Source organism: Phoca vitulina, unplaced genomic scaffold, assembly GCF_004348235.1.
Source record: "Phoca vitulina isolate PV1807 unplaced genomic scaffold, GSC_HSeal_1.0 scaffold33, whole genome shotgun sequence".
In the NCBI taxonomy this organism is placed as follows: domain Eukaryota; kingdom Metazoa; phylum Chordata; class Mammalia; order Carnivora; family Phocidae; genus Phoca; species Phoca vitulina.
In genome coordinates this window covers 2,594,931-2,613,889 of record NW_022589736.1, presented here as the reverse complement: position 1 = coordinate 2,613,889, position 18,959 = coordinate 2,594,931, and the positions used below count along the sequence as shown (strand labels likewise).

General features: G+C 62.5%; 1 protein-coding gene across 7 annotated transcripts; it reads right to left on the bottom strand.

Annotated features, from left to right (window-relative positions):
• Positions 1 to 54: 54 nt before the first annotated feature.
• Positions 55 to 18,070, bottom strand: RHBDF1 (rhomboid 5 homolog 1). 7 transcript variants are annotated; one of them, XM_032425799.1, is made up of 18 exons: positions 17,676 to 18,070; positions 7,101 to 7,241; positions 6,901 to 7,031; positions 5,757 to 5,970; positions 5,146 to 5,355; positions 4,951 to 5,073; positions 4,721 to 4,878; positions 3,975 to 4,232; positions 3,747 to 3,858; positions 3,549 to 3,623; positions 3,298 to 3,459; positions 2,514 to 2,614; positions 2,298 to 2,361; positions 1,796 to 1,890; positions 1,538 to 1,613; positions 1,364 to 1,464; positions 1,082 to 1,235; positions 55 to 832 (listed from the first exon to the last, which is right to left on the bottom strand). In XM_032425799.1, the coding sequence occupies exons 1-18, from the start codon at positions 17,679 to 17,681 to the stop codon at positions 413 to 415; spliced, it is 2,601 nt and encodes an 866-aa protein (XP_032281690.1). In that variant the 5' UTR covers positions 17,682 to 18,070; the 3' UTR covers positions 55 to 412. The 7 variants fall into 7 exon arrangements, with proteins under 7 accessions (XP_032281690.1, XP_032281686.1, XP_032281687.1 ...); XM_032425795.1 differs by having other exon boundaries at positions 55 to 1,235; positions 7,101 to 7,401; XM_032425796.1 differs by having other exon boundaries at positions 55 to 1,235; positions 7,101 to 7,394.
• Positions 18,071 to 18,959: the final 889 nt, after the last annotated feature.

Genomic DNA, 18,959 nt, shown 5'->3' with positions numbered 1-18,959 from the left:
ACTGGGAGGTACATTTGACACTTAGTTCCCCGTTCTGGGGAACTGTAAGTGGGAGGGGAGGGTGGGGAAGAGGCCTGAAGGACCTCCCTCCACAGCCCTAGCCAGAAACCAGAAAGACGAGGCAGCTCTGATAAGTTAGTGGCAGCTAAAACGCTCCCGGTCCATTTATTGGCCACATGAGGTGGTCGTCCAGAAACTAGTTAGAAGGTAATCATGGGAACTAGTGTAATAAATGCCCTGAAGTACGAGACGTTCACCAGCGGTGAACAAGGCACAAGAGGTCAGTGTTCAGGAAACGGGCAGGCCTGCACACAGGGCTCGCGGGCCGAGTCCTGTGGCCTGTGAGGCTCGGGGCAGACAGCATGCCCAGCTCTGGCCTGCTGGGGCACACGGCCCCGGTGCCCCCGCCAGCTCAGTGGAGCTGGGCGTCCAGCTCGTACTTCTCACAGAACTTGTCAGTGAAGGGGATGCAGGTGAGGAACTCACACCACTCACAGCGGACGGGGTAGAAGTAGAAGAGGACCACCAGGCCGGCCAGGAGGCCCAGGAAGACCACCTGAAAGACGATGATCTGGCAGCGCTTGCGGTACAGGTCAAACTTGCCGAAGCTGATGTAGGGCAGGAAGGCAAATGACAGGAAGAGGCCGCTGATGAAGCCCGAGATGTGAGCGAAGTTGTCGATCCAGGGCAGCAGGCCAAAGGTGAACAGGAAGAGGACCACAGCCGACAGCTTGAAGAAGGCACGCCAGGGCCGTGCCAGGACCTGCCAGCTCTGGAAGAGCTCCACGAACAGGCAGGCCAGGATGCCAAACTGCGAGCCGGCTGGGCCCACCTGGCGACAGTGTGGGTGGCTGTGAGCTGGTGAGGCTGAGCAGACGACACCCACCCCCAGCCTGGACCCAGAGCCCCATCTCCCCATCCCGCCTCCCATGGCCCAGAGCGCGTCAAGATGGAGGAGCCAAAAGGAGATGCTCCCAGGCTGGACTCTCCAGGGACCCAAACCCAGTGCCAGACATGGACCCAGTTTAGGATGGGCAGCAGGTACACTCAGGAGGGTGCCCACCCTGGGGGATGCCCTTACCTCTGCCCGGTATGGCAGGAAAATGGCACTGGCCAGATTACCAGTGACACCACTCAACAGGTAGATGATGGCTATGCGGTGCCAGCCTGCCAGCTTCTCCAGGTCCCGCAGGACTGTCATCTGGAAGCAGACGGACACCAGGCAGTGCAGGATCCTACGGGGGGGCGGGGGGTGGTACTCAGCAGGGAGGCCACCCCTTCACCATCTCTGGCCAGCCACTCCTAGGGTCCCTGGGGCCACTCACCCCACCTACCCCTGCTCAGCCCACATGGTATCACTTGCCCAGCGTGCAAGAAGAGGGACAGCCACAGGCGGTAGAACTGGTCAGGCACCTCAGGGTTGAGGAAGGGCAGGAGCCCACACACGTCATCCATGCAGTGCACCTGTGCAGAGTGGCCCATCAGCACCCACTGTGGCTGGGGGGAGAGGGGAGGGACACTCGCCCCAGAGGCCTACCTGCGAGCACAGTGTGGCCTCCTCATGGAAGTAGCCCCTCATGAAGTCACAGTACTCCCGGGAGGTGATCTCACACCTGGAAGGTCAGGCCAGGGTTGAGAGGACTTGGAGAGGGGCCTGCTGGGGCCCAGGGGCAGAGGCAGCTGACTGCCACCCAGGCCCCTGGGTATCTCAGGTTATTTCTGAACTTGGTGAGGGAGAGGGACCCCAGGGCAATGTTCTGCACCCAGGAAGGGCTGTGCACACGAGCGCACCTACCTGCCCTTTGTGCCGATGCAGCAGGGCCGGCCCGTGAGGGCACAGTCCATGTGCGGGTGGTTGGTGTGGTTCCCAGCGCTGTTTTTGGTGCAGATCTGGGTCACAAATGGAGGAGAGCTGGGTTAGGGCCACCCCCAACCCTGAGCCCCACACCACGCTTGGGGATTGGGGCAAAGATGCACAGGTCCTAGGGTAGGAAACCGGCCTCCCTTGACTTCAGGCATGCTGCCACACCCTGAGACTCCGATGAGCCATCTGTCTAGTTGGAATAATGTCACTTGACCTCCCAAGCTTCCACCTGCTTCTCCCGTTCTGGCTACCTGCTCAGAGAAGCAGGTGTTGGGAGGTAGACAGGCTGGGCAAAGGCCTGGGGCACAGCATCTGAATATGCAGGGTGGTCCCATGATGGCGATCTCTGGCATCACATCACTAATGGATGAAGTGTGGATTCCTCCCCAACATGACAGGGGTGATTCCAAACAACCCTTTCACTCTGGCTCACCGGCCACTTGGTGATGTCATCTGGCCACTCGTGGGGATCCTCTGAGGAGGGCTCATCACACACCCTGCGAACCCAGCATGTGGTCAGACCCCGCTTTATCTCCTTGGCATCCACACCTGTCCAACTCAACAACAAGGGGGGCTATACCCTCTCCCCCCACACCCCACAGAGCCATGGGCTAAGGTGGTAAAGGCGGGGGCGGGCAGCAAGACTGACCTGGGGTCCTGGTGGCAGACAGAGCCAAACTGCCTCTTGTGGCCGCCAAGGTCTGGGGCACTGGGGTGTAAGGGCCACTTCACCCACACTGCCAGTGTGGACTGTGGGAGACACAGGGTCAACCCCTGGTCAGAGCCCACCCCTTACCAGCACCGTCAACAGGACGCAGGAATCACCCTTACCCACAACCCAATCTCAATGAAATTACACTCCAGAAATGTGCGGGCATGTTGGGAGACCTAACAGGATCTCAACAGCAGAATTCCTATTAGCTTCAGAATAGAAACCACCACAGTCTGGGAACTGGTATAAACTACAGCAGCTCCGCACAAGATGATGTGATAAAAACCTGGATGGGGGGCGCCTGGGTGGTTCCTCTGGTTAAGCATCCCACTCTTCGTGTCAGCTCCGGTCATGATCTCAGGGTCCTGAGACCGAGCCCTGCGGCCAGCTCTGCGCTCAGCGGGGGCCTGCTTCTCTCCCTCTGCCCCGCCCCCTGCTTGTGCTTTCTCTCTCTCTAAATAGATCTTCTTTTAAAAATTAAAAAAAAAAAACTTGGATGAATCTTTTTTGCTTTTTGGGTCTCTTTTAATTGCTTAGGGGAAAGAATACGGCACTACCACTTGTGTCAGAAACAAGATGCACACGTGCAGAAAGAGCGCCCCCAAATCAACGCCTGGCTACAACTGTGACGTGAGAAGCAGGAAATGGGGGAGGCAGGGAATGAAGGTGAACGGAAGGCCCTTGCTTTGAACCACAAACACACGGCAGTGGGGGCACCCACCGAGCACTCGTCCTCCGATGTCTGCACGCACCCCGACCGGTCGTTGCGCACGCAGCAGGCCGAGTGCTTCTCACGCTCCCGCGCGGCGCGGATAAAACTGTGCACCTGCGGGTCCTGGCGCATGCAGGGCGAGAACTTGGCACCGAGGTGAATGAGAGCCTCCTGCGGAGGAGTGGGACGTGCAGCGGTGGCCCTGGCCCCTGCCAGCCCAGGGTTCCCACCCTCCAGCGCCCACAAGGCCCTGCCCTCACCGAGCTGGGCCCGATCCAGAAGTTCTCCTGCTGCACATACTTGACGTTCTCATAGACGCCGCGGTTCCGCAGGACCTGGAAGGTTAGGGAAAGAGATGAGACAGATCCCGCTCCGGCCCTCTCCTCCCAGGGTGACGCAGGAGGCAGTTCAGAGCCTAGACTCCAAGGGTCTGGGCCGGGGAGGGTGCCAGGGCTCACCGAGTCCACGGTCTCATGCTGCGAGAAGCCCACAGGCGCGATGCCGTAGATGCACACGGCTAGAATGGTGACGAGCGAGTGCACGAAGGTGAGCCAGTAGGTGAAGAAGGGCCTGCAGGGTGGAGCGTCAGCAGAGGCGGCATCCCCAACCCAGAGCACCCGCCCCCAACCTGGAGCTTTGCCCGCTCGAAGCTGCAGCCCACCCCCACACCCGCACGCCATGCCTACCTGTGGTCATCCATGTCCTCGATCTGACGTTTGACGTAGCTGTCGATACGCTTGCGGTAAGTGCGGTTGGTGAGCCGGCCTACCATGCCCAGCCCGTACGGCCGCTTCTCCCTGGCAAAGAACTTGCGCACGGGCATCGCGATGCGCTGGCCCCGCCGCTGACCCGCTGTGCTCACTACCTCCTGCCGTAGCCGCACCTTAGGTTGCGGGGCCGCTGCTCCACCCTCCTTCTGCTTCCGCCAGCCTCGCTCTAGGGGCCTGGAGGGAAGGGGCGCAGTCAGCCCCCGCCCTAGACGCCCGACCTGCTGCAATCCCTCCTGCACGGGGCCGACCCTCCTGCTCGGTCTTGCTCCTGTCTAGCAGTGAAGGCTCCGTGCAGCCATTCAGCCTCCTCCCAACCAGTAAAAGCAATCCTGAGCCCCTCTGGGGTGGAAGAGGTAGAACCTGACCTACATGAGGTTCCCTGACAGTCTGCAAGTACTAATCACAACCCTCTCCTCCTCCCTGCGGGACTCCACCCAGCCTGTGGGTTCTGGGATCATGTGCCCGTCCCGCAGGTGGGCAGCTGAGCCTTGGAGGGTGCCTGGCCCTGGGTCCCATAGCCACGGTGCACAAGCTGGGCTCACACTCCACAATCCTTCCCTCGGCCCTCCTGGCACCAGTGTCCCAGGGCCCAGCCACTCCTGACGGCCAAAAGTCTGGCCCCCTGCCCTCCCCTCCCCTCCCCACGGGCCAGCGGCACTCACAGCATCAGATGGCTGCGCTCAAGTTCACTGCGGTCCAGGGCCCCACCCGTGAGGTCGGCCTGCTCCGTGGCTTTCTCCCAGTCCTTGAGCGCCGCCTCCGAAGGGGACTCGAACACCTCGTCTGGGTACGTGGACAGCTCCTCATGGAGGACTCCTTCCTGAGCAAACATAGGCGATCAGGGTGGGCCACGCAGACAGAGGGGTGGCGGGTGATGCCCCTGTGCTCTTACCCGGGCAAAGAAGGACGTGTCCAACTCGTCGGGGAAGTCAGCTGTGTCCTCCTCCAGGAAGCTGGCAGGAGTAAAGCTTCGGCGCTGCGCCCGGCGCAACGTGCCATCCCTAATAGAGCGGCCCTGCCAGCAAGGAGGTGAGCATGCGGCGTGCTGGCCGCCGCGTTCCCAGCCCGCCCCGGCCCCCGCACCCACCTTCATCAGGGCCGCGGCCGCCCGGAAGCTCATCTTGGCCACCGATTCGCGCTTGCGTCGCCGCGGAAACCGGCTGCAGCCCGAGCGGGAGCTGGAGAAGGAGCAGAAGGAAGCGGCACCAGGCGTGACAGGCGTGTGCGGGGTACTCAGGCCGTCAGCCGTGTCATCCGCCACGCGGAAGGCCCGGCCCCGGGCCAGGGGGTCTACGATCTGGCAGACGGAAGGAGATGTAAGAGTCCAGGCCTGGGCCGTGGCTGTGGGGGCCGCTTCCCCACCCTAGACCCCGCTGTGGAGAACATAGCTGCCCCTCCTTCCCAACCCCCAGCGGGTCCCTGGATGGCTGTGCAAGGGGCTAGGAGGGTCCCCGTCCTCACCCATGGGGCCTTTACAATGCTGTGCATCCTGGGATGGTCTCCCATTCCGATCCCAGGACCCTGTCCCCTCCCCCAGGCCCCAGTTCCCAGAGAGTATCTTAGGTGCCTTTCTGGGACCATGTGACTGCCCCCACGCCAGGAGCTTCGCAGAGTCTCCTGTCTTCAGGTCGGCCGTGTCCCCAGCCCCGGCCCAGGGAGCAGAGAGAGGCTGGTGGGAGGCAGCAGGGCTCGGCATACCTTCTGCATGCCCAACTGGCACGGCCCCACGTACAGTGGAGGGGGCGTCTCAGTGCTGGCCAGAGACACATTGTCCTGGCTGGGCAGGTCCAGCTCCCGGATGACCTGGGGCTTCAGCTTTCCATAGCGCTGGCTGCAGTGGCGGATGCTTTTCCGCTGCCACTTCTGGGTGCTGTCACTGTCCTTGCTCACTCCGAACCAGTCCGCGGTGCCCCTGCCACGGGAGGGTCTCAGCAAGGGGAAGCCAGGTCATCCCCCGGCCCCGCCAGGGTGGACAACGTGCCCCAACCCAAGCCTCCAATCACGCCCGGGGCCTGGGGCCTGGGGCCAGGTGCGCTGGGTCTAATTAAGAGGAAGGATGGGTTCCAGCCCTGGCCACCCCCTAAGCAATTAGCCAACTCCAAATTCCCACTAGAAGCGCAGATGGCAGGCCTTGCCCAAGTGAGTATTTTACACCGATCCTCAGCCCATCCCGGAGAGGGGGGTTCATGGGGAGACACTGAGTCCACAGATGGCACACAGAGCTCAGCCCTTCGCCAGAGAGCTTGGCCCCAGGCAGCAGCTTGACCTCAGACTCCACAGAACTCAGGCAGTGGGCACTGCAAGGCCAGGCAAGCCGTCCACACCTCTTGGACATGCAAGGAAAACCACCACCAGGACCTGCTGTTAGGAACCCCAGGGAACACCACAGGCACCGGCAGCCCCCAAGAGATCGCACGCCATGCACACGCCACCTGACGTCCACATGCTCATGCCCTGCCCCAGGTACCTGAGCAGGGACCGAGAGAGAGAGCGGCGCTGTGGCAGAGCCCTGCGGGCAGCGGGGGGACCCAAGAGGGGCAGAGTGTGGACACGCCCAGAGCGCACCTGCCGGCTGTCCAGGGGCCAGGGCGTTGGGATGGGAGAGACAGAGAAGGAGACAGGGGGAGGTGGTGGGGAGCAGGGAAGGTGGCAGGTGAGAGCAGTTGGTCCCCAGAACAGGAGGAGGACAGGGTGACATGGGGAACAAGATGGAGGAGACAGCCGAGACAGGAGGGACCCTGGCTCCGGTCCCAGCCCCCGTACCCAGAGGGGACAGTTCTGCCTGCCGCTGCCCCCCGACCCCCCAGCCCCCATGGGCGGAGCCACCACGGCAGCCGAGTACCTGCGGATGGTCTGCGTGATGGACATCTGGCGCTGCAGCGGCGGCCGCCGGAGCTCATGGTGGGACGCGGGGACGTGGGCCGTCTCGGCAGGCATACTCACACTCCGCAGGAAAGCCTGGCGTCTCAGGGGCTGCGCCGTGGGGTCACAGTGAGGAGGCTGGACGGGGCACACGCCCAGCCCCTGCCCAGCAGCGCCTACCTGGAAGAAGCCGGGTTCCTCTGTTGCCGGGGGCACCACAGCCGGGATGTCCAGCCTCAGCCAGGGCGGCTTCTTGCGCTGCAGGCTGCTTGTGCTGTCCCTGCGGGCCTCGCTCATGGCGCCAGGTGGGGCACGGCAGGCCTGGGGGGTGGGTGATTCAGTGCTGACGGACCTCTCAGGGGTCACTGGGCCCAGGGAGGGTCCTGGCCCCGATGCTGGAGTCCTCCTCTGTGCTCAGCACCGATCTGCTCCGTGCCTGCTTCGCCCGTCCCTGGAGACACCACGGGGCACAAACTAGGCCCTCACAATACAAATCCATTCATGTCGAAAGAGAGAAATTCAGGACAAGTATTTGAGTATCTACGATGAGCCACTCCTAGGTGCTCAGGGACACACTGGTGGAGAAATAAGGAGACAAAAACAGACAAAATCCCTGCCTCCCTGGAGCTTACGGTCCAGACAATAAACCTGTAAGTACAGGGCACCTGGTGGCTCGGTCGGTTAAGCGTCCGACTCTGGCTTTCGGCTGGGGTCATGATCTCAGGGTCGTGGACCTGAGTCCCACTCAGCACAGAGTCAGCTTCTCCCTCTCCCTCTGCTCCCCCCACTGCCCCACCGCTTGCACTCTCTCTCTCTCAAATGAATAAATAAAATCTTAAAAAAAAAACAAACAAACTATAGGGGCGCCTGGGTGGCTCAGTCGGTTAAGCATGTGACTTCAGCTCAGGTCGTGATCTTCGGGGTCCTGGGATCGAGCCCCGCGTTGGGCTCCACACTCAGCGGGGAGCCTGCTTCTGCCTCTGCCCCTCCCCCTACTTGTGCTCTCTCATTCTCTCAAATAAATAAATAAAATCTTAGAAAAAAAAACAAAAACCTGTAAGTAAGTAGAGACACCATGTTAACACGTGACAAGTATGATAGGGAAACATAGCACGTTACGGTTGCTGGGGCACGGATGTCTCCCTGGAAGGTGACATCTAGCAAAGACCTGAAGGTGGTGATGGAGTGAACAAGGCTGCTGGAGAGGGCAGAGTTGCTCCTCACACAGGGAACAACCAGTGCGAAGATCTCAGCGAGTGTGCACACAGGTCGGCTGAGGGTCTCGCCCCAGTCTGTACATGGGGCGAAGTTCAAACCTGTCTGACCCAGACCGCACCCTCTTCCCCACCATGCCGTCTGCTCCGAAGACAGAAGGCCCCTGCACCCATGACAGGGGGGTGCGACCCCTGCATCTCACGGATGAGTGGCCACGGGGCTTCCCTGTCCGGGAGCTCCCACCTGCAAGGGACCTTCTGAAAGCCACCTGGGCGCGGATGCTGCCGGGACCACCAGGGGGCGTCGCGCACCCAGAAACAGACACATGCCGCGCACCCCCCTCAGCATCTGAGACCCAGGGCGAGGGCCCAGGACCCAGAGCAGAAACGCCAGGGCTTGATGTGGGCCTCCACTGCCTGGCCATGTGACAGTGAGGCAACGACTATGTGACCACGGCCTCTCTGGCGCTCTACTCCCCGCTTACAAAAGGTCACCTTCAGGGCGGCTCTGGTTGCCCCTCCCCAAAGAAGGACCACAGGGTGTCTGGAAACGGGAGATCCAAAGCACATTGTGGGGCATGGAGAGCAGGGGAGTGGCCGAGCAAGACTCGGAGGGAAGAGACCCCAAAATTCCTCCACTGCATCCAAGAGCTAGGGAACCCGACAGACTCTGAAATTCGGGTTGGGGGTGGCACCTGGGTGGCCTCTGACTTGGGCTTAGGTCATCATCTCAGGGTGCTGGGATGGAGCCCCGTGGTGGCGGGCTCCGCACTCAGCTTGTCCCTCTGCCCCCACCACCACCACCACCCCCCTGCTCGTACTCTCTCTCTCTCAAATAAATAAAATCTTAAAAAAAAAAAAAAAAATTCGGGTTTGGGAACCCACCCACGAATGCCTCTAGAAACGACCTCCCTTGCACTGCCGAGGAGATGTAGAGAAAACCCCACCCCTGCCTTACAAATAGGCAAACTGAGTCCTACAGAACAGGGGCTTGCCTTACCCGAGGTCACGTATTTGGGTGGCATAACTGGACACAGGCCCAGGATGCTGCCCACAGCTCCTACTGGACTTACACAGAACAGGGAAGGCCAGAATTCTGTTCGGAGCAACTCCCAGCTCTTTACTGACCTGAGAAGGTCGACCTACATAGACCCAGAGGGCATGGAATGCTGCCCTCCACAAAACAGGGGCAGCCCCAGGTACTGCGCACAGCTCCTTCCGGCCCTGGACCCACCGCTGGGGATCCGCAGGCCGGGTGCCAGGGGGCTGGCCTCTCCAGGAGCCCCCCCCCCCCCCATACATTCCCAGCACCTCCAAGTGATACCGGCTGGTCCTCGACTTCGGAGTCCAAGGAACCTCTGGCAGCTGTTCGGCTTACACCACCACCCACACCCATGCCCCTACCAGCTCCCACTGCCCCCATGGCCTCTCCTCACAGCTCCCGCCCGCCTCAGGGCTCGAGTCACTCCCCACCCCTGCACACGCATTCTGCCCAAGGACCCACAGCCTTAGTCAGGCTGGCCCCACCCTGACAGATGCTCCCAGCCCTGGATCCCCGGGCACAGCTCAGGGCATCAGCCACGTGTGGGCTGTCCTGTGACTGCCGGGCCCACAGTGCCCAAGACAGGCCTGGTTCAGAGCCACTGTTCAGTAGACATTGGTCACTTCTGAGCACGGACTGGCAGGGGCCCGTCCTCACCATCTGGAGTGATGTGGGGTTCCTGAAAAAGACCCTTCGGCGGGGTCTGGTAGGAGTAGCTGACCACAAGCCGAGGTCGGGGCAGGGGGAGCCCAAGCCAAGAAGTGGGAAAAGGGTGGTGAGGTACCCAGGGACTCAGACATTCCCCAGCCCCTGCTAGCCTGGGCCTACAGCTGGCCCCAGGAACACAAGAACCATTGAGCTCATGAGGGAGGCACCAGATCCCTGCCCGTGTGCCCAGATCTCCCGGGGTCCCTCACCTCCACCCAAGTCCCTCCTGTTTTGGGGGTGGAGGCAGGAGGGTGCTCTGTAACCCACAGGGCTCCAGGATCCCCACCGTGCCCCCAGTGCTGCGGGGTCCTGGTCTGCCCCAGCCCTCTGTGCATAGTTTCCCATCTGGGCCTCAAGTGGGTGGGATCCACAAGGGGGGGTGCTCCACAGTGGGCCCCAGGGGTGTGGGGGAGGGGCGGGCCCAGAGGACAAAGAGTCTGGGCTGGGGAGGGGCACCGCGCCCACCCAGAGGAGACAGTGGCTCAGTGTCCAGGCCTCCCCCAGGCGCACAGTGGGCTCTTGTTCCCAGACAGCCCCTCAGGGGGGAATCCCAACAGCATCTCTGCTCTGCTGACCCCCTCGGTGCAGGAAGAAACGGCAGCCCAGGGAGGGCCTGACTGCTCGGGGTCACACATCATCTGAGTCACTCTGGCGACAGTCAAGGCTGCCCACCCAGGGCCCAGCCCCATCAGGAGACCCCTAACTGGGCATCCAGAAGTGAGCTAGAAAGTGCTGACAATGGCTCAGCATGCTAAGGGTGGGGACCGAGCCCGGCAAGGGGGCACGAAACAGGGGCAGACACGACACCCAGGCACTCCGGGCAGCACAGGACAAGTGTGGGGCTCATGACGAGGGCCCAAGATGGGGCTGAGGGACGGAGGGCCCCGCAGGATCACAGGACCACTAGGGCTGCTTTAAATGGATGGAGAGAACTAGGAGTAGCTACAGCCTCAGGGCAGAGGGCTGGGTGGGGAGCAGGGGCAGGTCCTACTGAAGCATATGCCTGCCCTGCGGATGAGCGGGGACCCTCTGGGCTGCCACATGCGCAGACAGAAGACGGAGCCAGGAAGCCAGGGGAGAGCTTGGCCTGAGACACCAGGCAGACCCTGCTCACCTTCACCACCTGCAAGCCTCAATTTTTTCGTCTGAAAATTAGGGGCCACAGCAGTGCCTGGCACACAGAGGTGCTTGAGAAGCAGCGGCTGAACCAAACGCCCGGGCCGGTCAATGCCTGCCGGCTCTGCGGGGCTCCCTGAGGGCAGCCAGAGGAGGAGAGGGGAGGGGAGCACGAGGCCCAGGAGCATGTACGACCAGAACACTAGCCACGGGAGGCACCTGGCCGTGGGAGCCTTCGGAGATGCCCAGTTTGGTAGGGTGTAACCAAGAGGCAGGAGGAGACTGGGGAGCAGGTGTGGCCTGCCCCAGCCTGGACAGTGGCCAGAGCCACTGTGAGACTGGATCCTCAGGTGCGAGCGGCAGCCACCAAGGCACTCGGGCCTGCTCAGCCAGCTGGCAGGACGATGCCAGCAGGGGCGGCTGGAGGCTGCGTGGAGAGCCGGGATGGCCCAGCCCCAGGACAAGACCCACCAAGCCCCGGCCCCGCCCTGCCCAGGGGACCGCCCACCGCCAAGGTCAACCGGAGCAATGGCCCCACCCCAGGACACCTGCCCAGGCGTGTCCCCAGCTCACCGGAGCATGATCCCAGTGCTCCAGCCTCCACACTAGAGCCCTGACCTCTGACCCCCACTCTTCTGTTTGACCCCTAATCTGATGCCCAACCCCCGAAATGCCCTGCGAGCGGGGATCACTAGCCGAGTGGCCTCCCAGAATCCAGGCCTTCACCACCCACATGCTACCGTGTAGCAAAGCAAGTCACCTGGCCTCGCGGTGCCTCTCTGTCTCATGTATAAATGGCATCATGCTAAAAATGGTACCGGTCGGGTCCTCAGCCCTCCTCAACCCTCCCAGACCTCGCCGCTTCTCTGTGAAGGAAACGAGCTCAGAGAGCAGCAGGGCAGGCCTGAGACCTAGCTGATGGCCTGCACAGTGCCCTCTGCCCATCCCAAAGGGGACACGTCCATCCCTACCTCCCCGTGTCACCCGTCACAGGACAGACGTCACCCCAGACAGGTATGCAGAAGGCCAATAACAGAACAGGAGGTTCCCTGCCACAGGAGGCCCCGAAGGCACAGGAATCCCTGGTGATAATTACACGCCGGGACCTAACCAGGGAGGGTGGTGCAGAGGAGGCTCTAGCCCTGGGGAGGGCTGCTGCCCAAAGGCTCAACAGGCACGTACGGACCTGGGGGTCCCCGACAACCAGAATCAAAGCCCTGGACCCCACTGGCTCTGGCAGGTGCTGAGAGGGTGAATACACCCCAGGTTGGGGAGCCCCAAAGCTCAGAGAGGTGGCAGGTCCGTGCCCCACAGTCAGCAAGCCAGCAAGGGCGCAAGGGAAGAGACTTAGCTATAGCAGATTCTGGCTTCCACAACCTGAGATCTAGCTGGGTCTCGGGAGTTAGGTGAAAGCCTCCCCCAAGCTGCAGAGGGGAAAGGCCCACATTCTACCAACATGCCTGGCTCAAGGGCAGATGAGCAGCCGGGCCACCGCTCAGCGCCCCCAGAAGTTCCCCCACTGACTTGACGCACGTGTGCTCCCGGTGCCCTGACACCCTCGGGCTTAGCGAGCTCCTCCCCGGACGGGCCAGCTCCTGGATAGTACTAGAGAGGTCCCAGGAGGGAACACCAAGTTCTGAAGTCTGTTTTAAGAGCAGAAACGGCTTGTCGTCAGAAGCCTGGCACACCTGCCGGAAACCTGGGTCTAACTGACCCTGCTGACCTATCACAAGCCCTGGGAAGGGTCCTCTGTACCATCTTCCAGATAAGAAAACTGAGGCTCAGAGAAGCCAGTCACCACCTGAGGTCACCGAGCCTCCAAGGGGGGATTCAAAACCTTGGACAATGTCTGCCCAGGAGATGGGGTCCAAGGGACCCGTGTGCCTGCCTAGCTGGCCCTGGCCACAGCCTCCCAGGGCCCCCAACTCCACCCTGTCCTGACCCAGAGCCTTTCAGCTCAGGGAGGAGGGGTCGCCCTCAAACACACCCAACCCAGAGAACAGGCAGAAGCCAGGGAATATGATCCTTGGGTAGAAAGTGGATCCTGTCACAGACACCGAAGCTGGAAGGGGAGCACATCCAGGGAGAGGAGCAACGGGGTGTGCCCTGAGCAGTCACTGGGAGCTGAGAAGACCCTGACGGGGGGCCCTAAAAGGCAGGGAAGACCTGGGTGATCCCCTCTGAGCCAAGGGCCCCCCGAGAATATGAGTTCCCAAGGACAGCAACTTGGCCGGACACTAATGCTGCGTGAGGGATTCTGGTCATGGCAATTCTCCAGCTCGGCTGCCCTCAGTCAGCCTGTCTGCACAATGGGAGACTGGTTGGCTGCTTGGAAGGGTTGGGATGGGGCCTGGGGCCCCGCATCTTGAATTTGGGGCCCCTTGACTCCTGTGCCCACCTACTAGCCCTGCCCCGTTCTCAGGGAAAAGGACCCAGCTTGCCCAGAATGGCCCCTGGTGGCAGGGGGCTCAGCTGAGGGGCCTCTTGGACCCCAGCCAGCTGTTGGGTTCCCCACCTTCCTCCTAATTTCTGGGGGCTCTCTAGGGGGCTGGGGCTGGCTCCAGGGGGGTGGGGAGAACCCAGCATCTAGCTGGGCCAAACCTGAAAAGCCAGTTTCATCCTTGAATCTTCTCAGTCAGGAAGTCCCAAGGTTGGGGGCGGGGGGGGGGTTCCCAGCACAAGGCTAGGGCCTCGGGATCCAGGCCACGCCCACCCAGACAGACAGAGACACACAACCCAAGCTGCACCGAACGAACTCGGGTCAGGAACCAGCTGGGCCTTGGGCAGGCATGGCTGCGAGATCCCCTGCCCATTCCCCATCCAGCCAGAGACAAGCCCCCAGCAGGACAGACAGCTAGGCCGTCCCCCGTACCCCGAGCACCTGGGGTCCAGCCATCTTCCCTGCCAATAGAAGGCCTGCCTCTAGGCACGCCCCCACGCCCCCCACCTCCGCTCCTCTAGGCCACTGAACACAACGCATCGGGGTCTTAGGGAGTAGCTCCCCGGTCCCCGCAGTTCCAGGATTTACAGAGTGGGGAGACAGGGGTTGTGAAGTCCCCCGCCCCTAGCCCCCCAACTACTGCTATTACTGATGATCGTATTCCCATCCCCTGTGAGGACGGCTGGGACAGGGACGATCCCGAGGAGTCCCACCCTCGGAGCTGGAGTTTCGACTTGGAGCACCACCCACCGGTGGCGGCCGGGACGGAAAACGTCAAGGGGGGGAGGGCACAGCTCGGAGGAGCCTGGGGACACCCCCAGACTCCGAGCCCGCCCGCTCCCAGGACCCTCAGCTGTTGGGCGGGGGCTGGAGCCGAGCTGTCCGGCCCGGTCAGGCCGCCGGGACGTGCTAATCCGGCCCTGGGCTATTTTTGCGGCGCGCCGGGTTAGGAATCCCGGGCTGGGCCGCCTCCGCGGGTGGCTCGGGAAACTCCGGGAAGGAAAGTCCGGACGCCCCGGGCGGGGACTCGCCCGGACCCGTACCCAGGCCTGGACCCCGCGCCCGGCCCGACCCCAGCCGCTGCCAGCGCCTCTGGCCGTGGCGGGCTGAGCACGGGCCCCGCGCGCAGCGGACGCAGCCCCGGAACCCGCCCGGCCCGCGGAGCCCTGCGCCCCGCTCCCGGCGCGCTCACTCACCGCCGCCGCCGCCGGCACCAGGGGGTCCTCGGGGGTCCTGGGGGCTCCGGGGAGGGGCTGCCGCCGCCGGCCGGGAGGGCGCCCGCGCCGAGTCCCCGCCCGCGCGCCCGTCCGGCCCGCCCGCCCGGGAATGCCATGGAGCGAGGGGCGTGCGCGCCGGGGGCGGGCCCGGCCGGAGGGGGCGGCCGCGCTGACTCAGGGCTCAGGAATGCGCGCGGCCCGCCCGGCCCGAGTCACCTCCTCCGGGAAGGCCGCTGGGCTCCGCTCTCCCGTGTGTCCGGCCGCGGGGATAGCTGTGGCTGGGGGTCTTGGGCGCCTTGGCCGGGGAGGGAGGACCTAGTGGCCCAACGGGACACAGCCTCCGCGTCAACGGAAGTCCTGGGCTCCTCAGCCTCTCCCGGCCTCTAGGGTGAGGCCTGACCTTATGCTGCCTTGACTTGTGCTTGAGAAAGGGGGGGAAGGGGCAGGTGTGGGACAGTGTCCCTGGATCTCCTGTAAACCGAACCACCGACCTCCTCCGAAGGCCCACACTAAATCACTCACCCTACATGCACCCGGTCCCATGGGAGCACTCACACACTCATACAACACGTGCTCACGCATCCGCGCAGGCACACACCCACATGCTCTAACCACGTATCCACACACACGTGTTTACAGAGGCAAACGCACACCTTCCCACCCCCTTCCATCCAGTTATACACGTGCACACACCGCCACTGTACACTCCCACTCATGTGTTTACCCAGGGCTGCACACACGCACTCACAGCAAGGGCAGGTTCCGAGCAGTGGGCCCCTCCCCAGACCCCTGTGCTCCCCGCAGTCACTCCCAGGCCGGGCTGGGCCTGCAGCCCCCCAACCTGAACCCGTCAGGGCAGAGGTGGTACTGCTGGTTTCCACTCCGCATGCTTTGCTCTTCTAGAGCTTGCCCACTGCTCCCGGGGCGCTCATCCCTGCCTCTCTGAGTCGGACACGAAACGACCCATCTGCTTGAGGCTGAGGTGCGGATGGGAATTTCCCAGCATCCCTCTCTCTTGACTTTGCAGGACTATGTGGGGCTGAACCACTCAGAGAACGACCAGGGAAGGGGGGAGGGGAGTGCCAACAGCAGGGTACAGTCAGGGTACCCAGGCTGCCTCACCATGGTCGCCCTTATGGCCCTGGAGAAAACAGAACTGGGACCACAGGTCTCCTGAGGACCCTTTCACTAGTTGCCAGAACACCTTGGGGCACCTGTGGCCCCGCACCTCAAGCCTTGCAGTGCCTACGAAGATGGCCTTTGCTGTTCTGGGACCAGGTGGCACTGGCCCTCTCTGAACAGAGTCGCTGCACCGTCAGCAAGTCATGGTGGGCCTGCCTGCACACAAGACCCCGTTCTGACTACAGAGAAAACAACGTTGATGGCGTGAGGTGGCAGCCAGCTTACGGGCTGGCCCTGGAACCTGGGCAAGGGGCAGAATCCTTGATCATATCCTCTCCCATACCAGGGGACAAAGCGGTGCCTCCTCGATGAACACAGGCACATCAACACAATTCTCAGGAGCTTTGGAGGAGGTATAGGAGGACTCCTTCCCTGGGGGTGGGGAGGGTGACTACAGGTGGGGACACAAGGCAAGAGGGCGGCTGCCCAGTGCTGATGCTCATGGCCCCTGCAGCCTACACGTGCCACTCCTCCCATGCCAGGCTCTCGGCCAGACAGGACAGTCTCTCCATGCCAGGCATTCTCAGGCATGCTCGACCCCTGCCAGGGATCAGCAGGCCCCGCCCACCTGGATGCCCAGGTGAGCCTGGCAGGGCCAGCGGTGGGGTCATCTCTGGAGTCCAGGGCCTGGGCTCACCGCCAAAGCATGCCATGGCTGGGCATCCAGTGTTGGCAGGTCCCCTCCTGCAGCAGTCTATGCGTTCAGTGACAGGTAAATGGCCTCCCCTGTGTTCATTCAAGTCACCTCCTCCGAAGGGTCCTCTCGGTTCCTGAGCTTAAGTGGGATTCCCAGCAGCCTCTGTCACAAATCCTTGCCCCTCACAGGTGCTGCTCCCAAGGCATTACCCCAGTATACCCTGGCAGGCAAATCCAGGAATTCCCCAGGTTCTCAACCCACCCTGGCATCCTGAACAAGGACCTTGGAATCAAAGGATGGTGCAAGCAGAGGCCTGGACCTAGTCCACACGGACATATGTATCCATACGTGTATGCTCTGCCTCATGTCTGCCCCATTGCCCTATGCTCTGGTGGCGCCCCTACATGGAAAGCCAGCTCCCAGTCCCTCTCCTTCCTCTTCCTCCCAGCCCTAGAGAAATGGAAATCAACTGCAACTGCCCAGCATGTGGACAGGTGACTGGGGGTGGGTGGATATCTGGACCACCCCCGTGGCTGTGGACTTCACCCTAGGACCTGAGGGGGTAAGATCCCAACCAATAGGAGGAGTTGCCATCAGCTACCCTGGAGTCCTCAGCTCAGCAGGCCAGTTCCTGGGCTTTGGGGAGCCTGGGTGGGCCCAGCTCCAGCCCCTGGCTCTTTGGGGAAGAGATGAAAGTGGGCCAGGCCAGCCAGGGGCCTGAAGTCACTGACTGTTCCCGAGGCGGCGGCCCCTCCCCATGTCTCAGCGCATGGCAAGGGGTCCCATAAGCACCTGGGCCCAAGGCTCAGCAGCACTGGCAGCACAGCCCCAGAAAGGAAGGAGGCAGCCCCCATGCCCCTCCTTCGGCCACCCTCTCTGCCCAAGGAGGCTCTGACCCCCACAGAGCCCGTCAGATGCAGAGAGCCTTGGAGGCCAGTTGGGATACGAGAACCCCTAAGAAGCTGCCGGAGGGCCCTCCGCCATCTGACATGGAGCCCACTGGGCTCTGACCCGACTCTCTCCCTTCCATGATATCAGCATCCCTACATTAAAGGACGCCGAGCCAGTGCGCTGGGTGCCCTGGGTCAGTGCTGGTGCTGAAACTGTGGACTCTGTACTATGCTTTTTCTCTCAAGGCTTCAGTCACTGGCAGCCCACCCCGGCACTGATCCCTTTCAAAGCATGAAGGGTGTCCTCACCTCCATCTGGCACGGACATCCTCCAACACAGCTCTCTCGGCCCAGCTGCAGGGCACACTGGGGACAGAGAAGGCCCTAGGCCCCTCCTCCCGCCAGGACCACCTCCTCTCACCCCCAGCCAGCCTGCCCAACAGGCCACAGTGAGAACGCTCAGCCCACCACTTCCAGCCTGTGGTGGAGCCTCAGACCGCGAACCAGGAAGTGGGGGCGGGGCAGAGGAGGGCCCACCCTGGAGAGGTTTCGCAAGCCCCTGCACTCAGGCGGGAACATCTGGAGAAAGTGCGTTGCTGGCACCAGCTCTGCCTCCTCCTGGGGGCCCCGGCTGTGCTCTAAGCCTCTCCTCATTCCCAAGGTGGGGGTAAAACACCCGTTCGGGAACGAGTAGACGCCCCATGATTTCTACAAGGACCACGCACCATTTGTGAAATCAGAATAAAAATTAATACAAACAGCACCCACCCTGCCCCAGCCCTCACCAGGAGGACGGGGCCCAGCGGGGGCCTCAGTTTCCCTCCCAGAGAGAGGAAGAGGGGAAAGGGAGGAGAGGAGGGGGACTGGGCACAAAGGAAGGCAGGAAGCAGGCGTCATTGTTTGGGCCGAACGGCTGCGGGGGGTAAGAAGGAAGACAGGGGTGGGAGTCACAACTAGGCCTGCCTTCCGAGCATGGATTTATGACACATTGCCCACCCCCGGAAGCGGCACAGAGTGCCACAAACAGCTGGGTGGCTTCCAGCAGGCAGCTGGAAGGCTGGGGCCCTTCCTCCCCAGGAAGTCCTGGTGGGAGCCCTGAGGGGAGGGGGCCAGCAGCGCTGCGGGGCCTGGGCCTGGGCCCAGCCTGGAGTTCAGCCCTGGGGCTGGTCAGAGGAGGAGGAACACAGTGGGAGCCCAGAATCCTCCCAGCCAGGCTTGCTCTCTGCTCATCTGAGGCCCCATTCACATGGCCCATCGGGCACTTCCTACCTGACATCATCCTATGCCCAGTTGCTCTCTGAGGCCCCACAGGTACCCCCTCCCAAGGCCAGGGTCACGGAAATCAAAGTGCAGGCCCTGCTCTTCAAGGGTTTTCCCAGGGCAGGGGTGGGTGATACAGGAGGGTGGGACTGTGCCTGCCACAGCAGAAGGGCCCTGCAGGGGACCCTAGAGCTACAGAGTGTATGTGGGGGGGGGGTGACTCTGCTGGGTGTTAGGTCCCCCATTCACCCTCCTGGTCCACTGAGCCACAGGGGCCAGCGGTGCGCACCTCCTACCCCCCATCCCAGCCCTACGATTGTCCCCAGACAACAG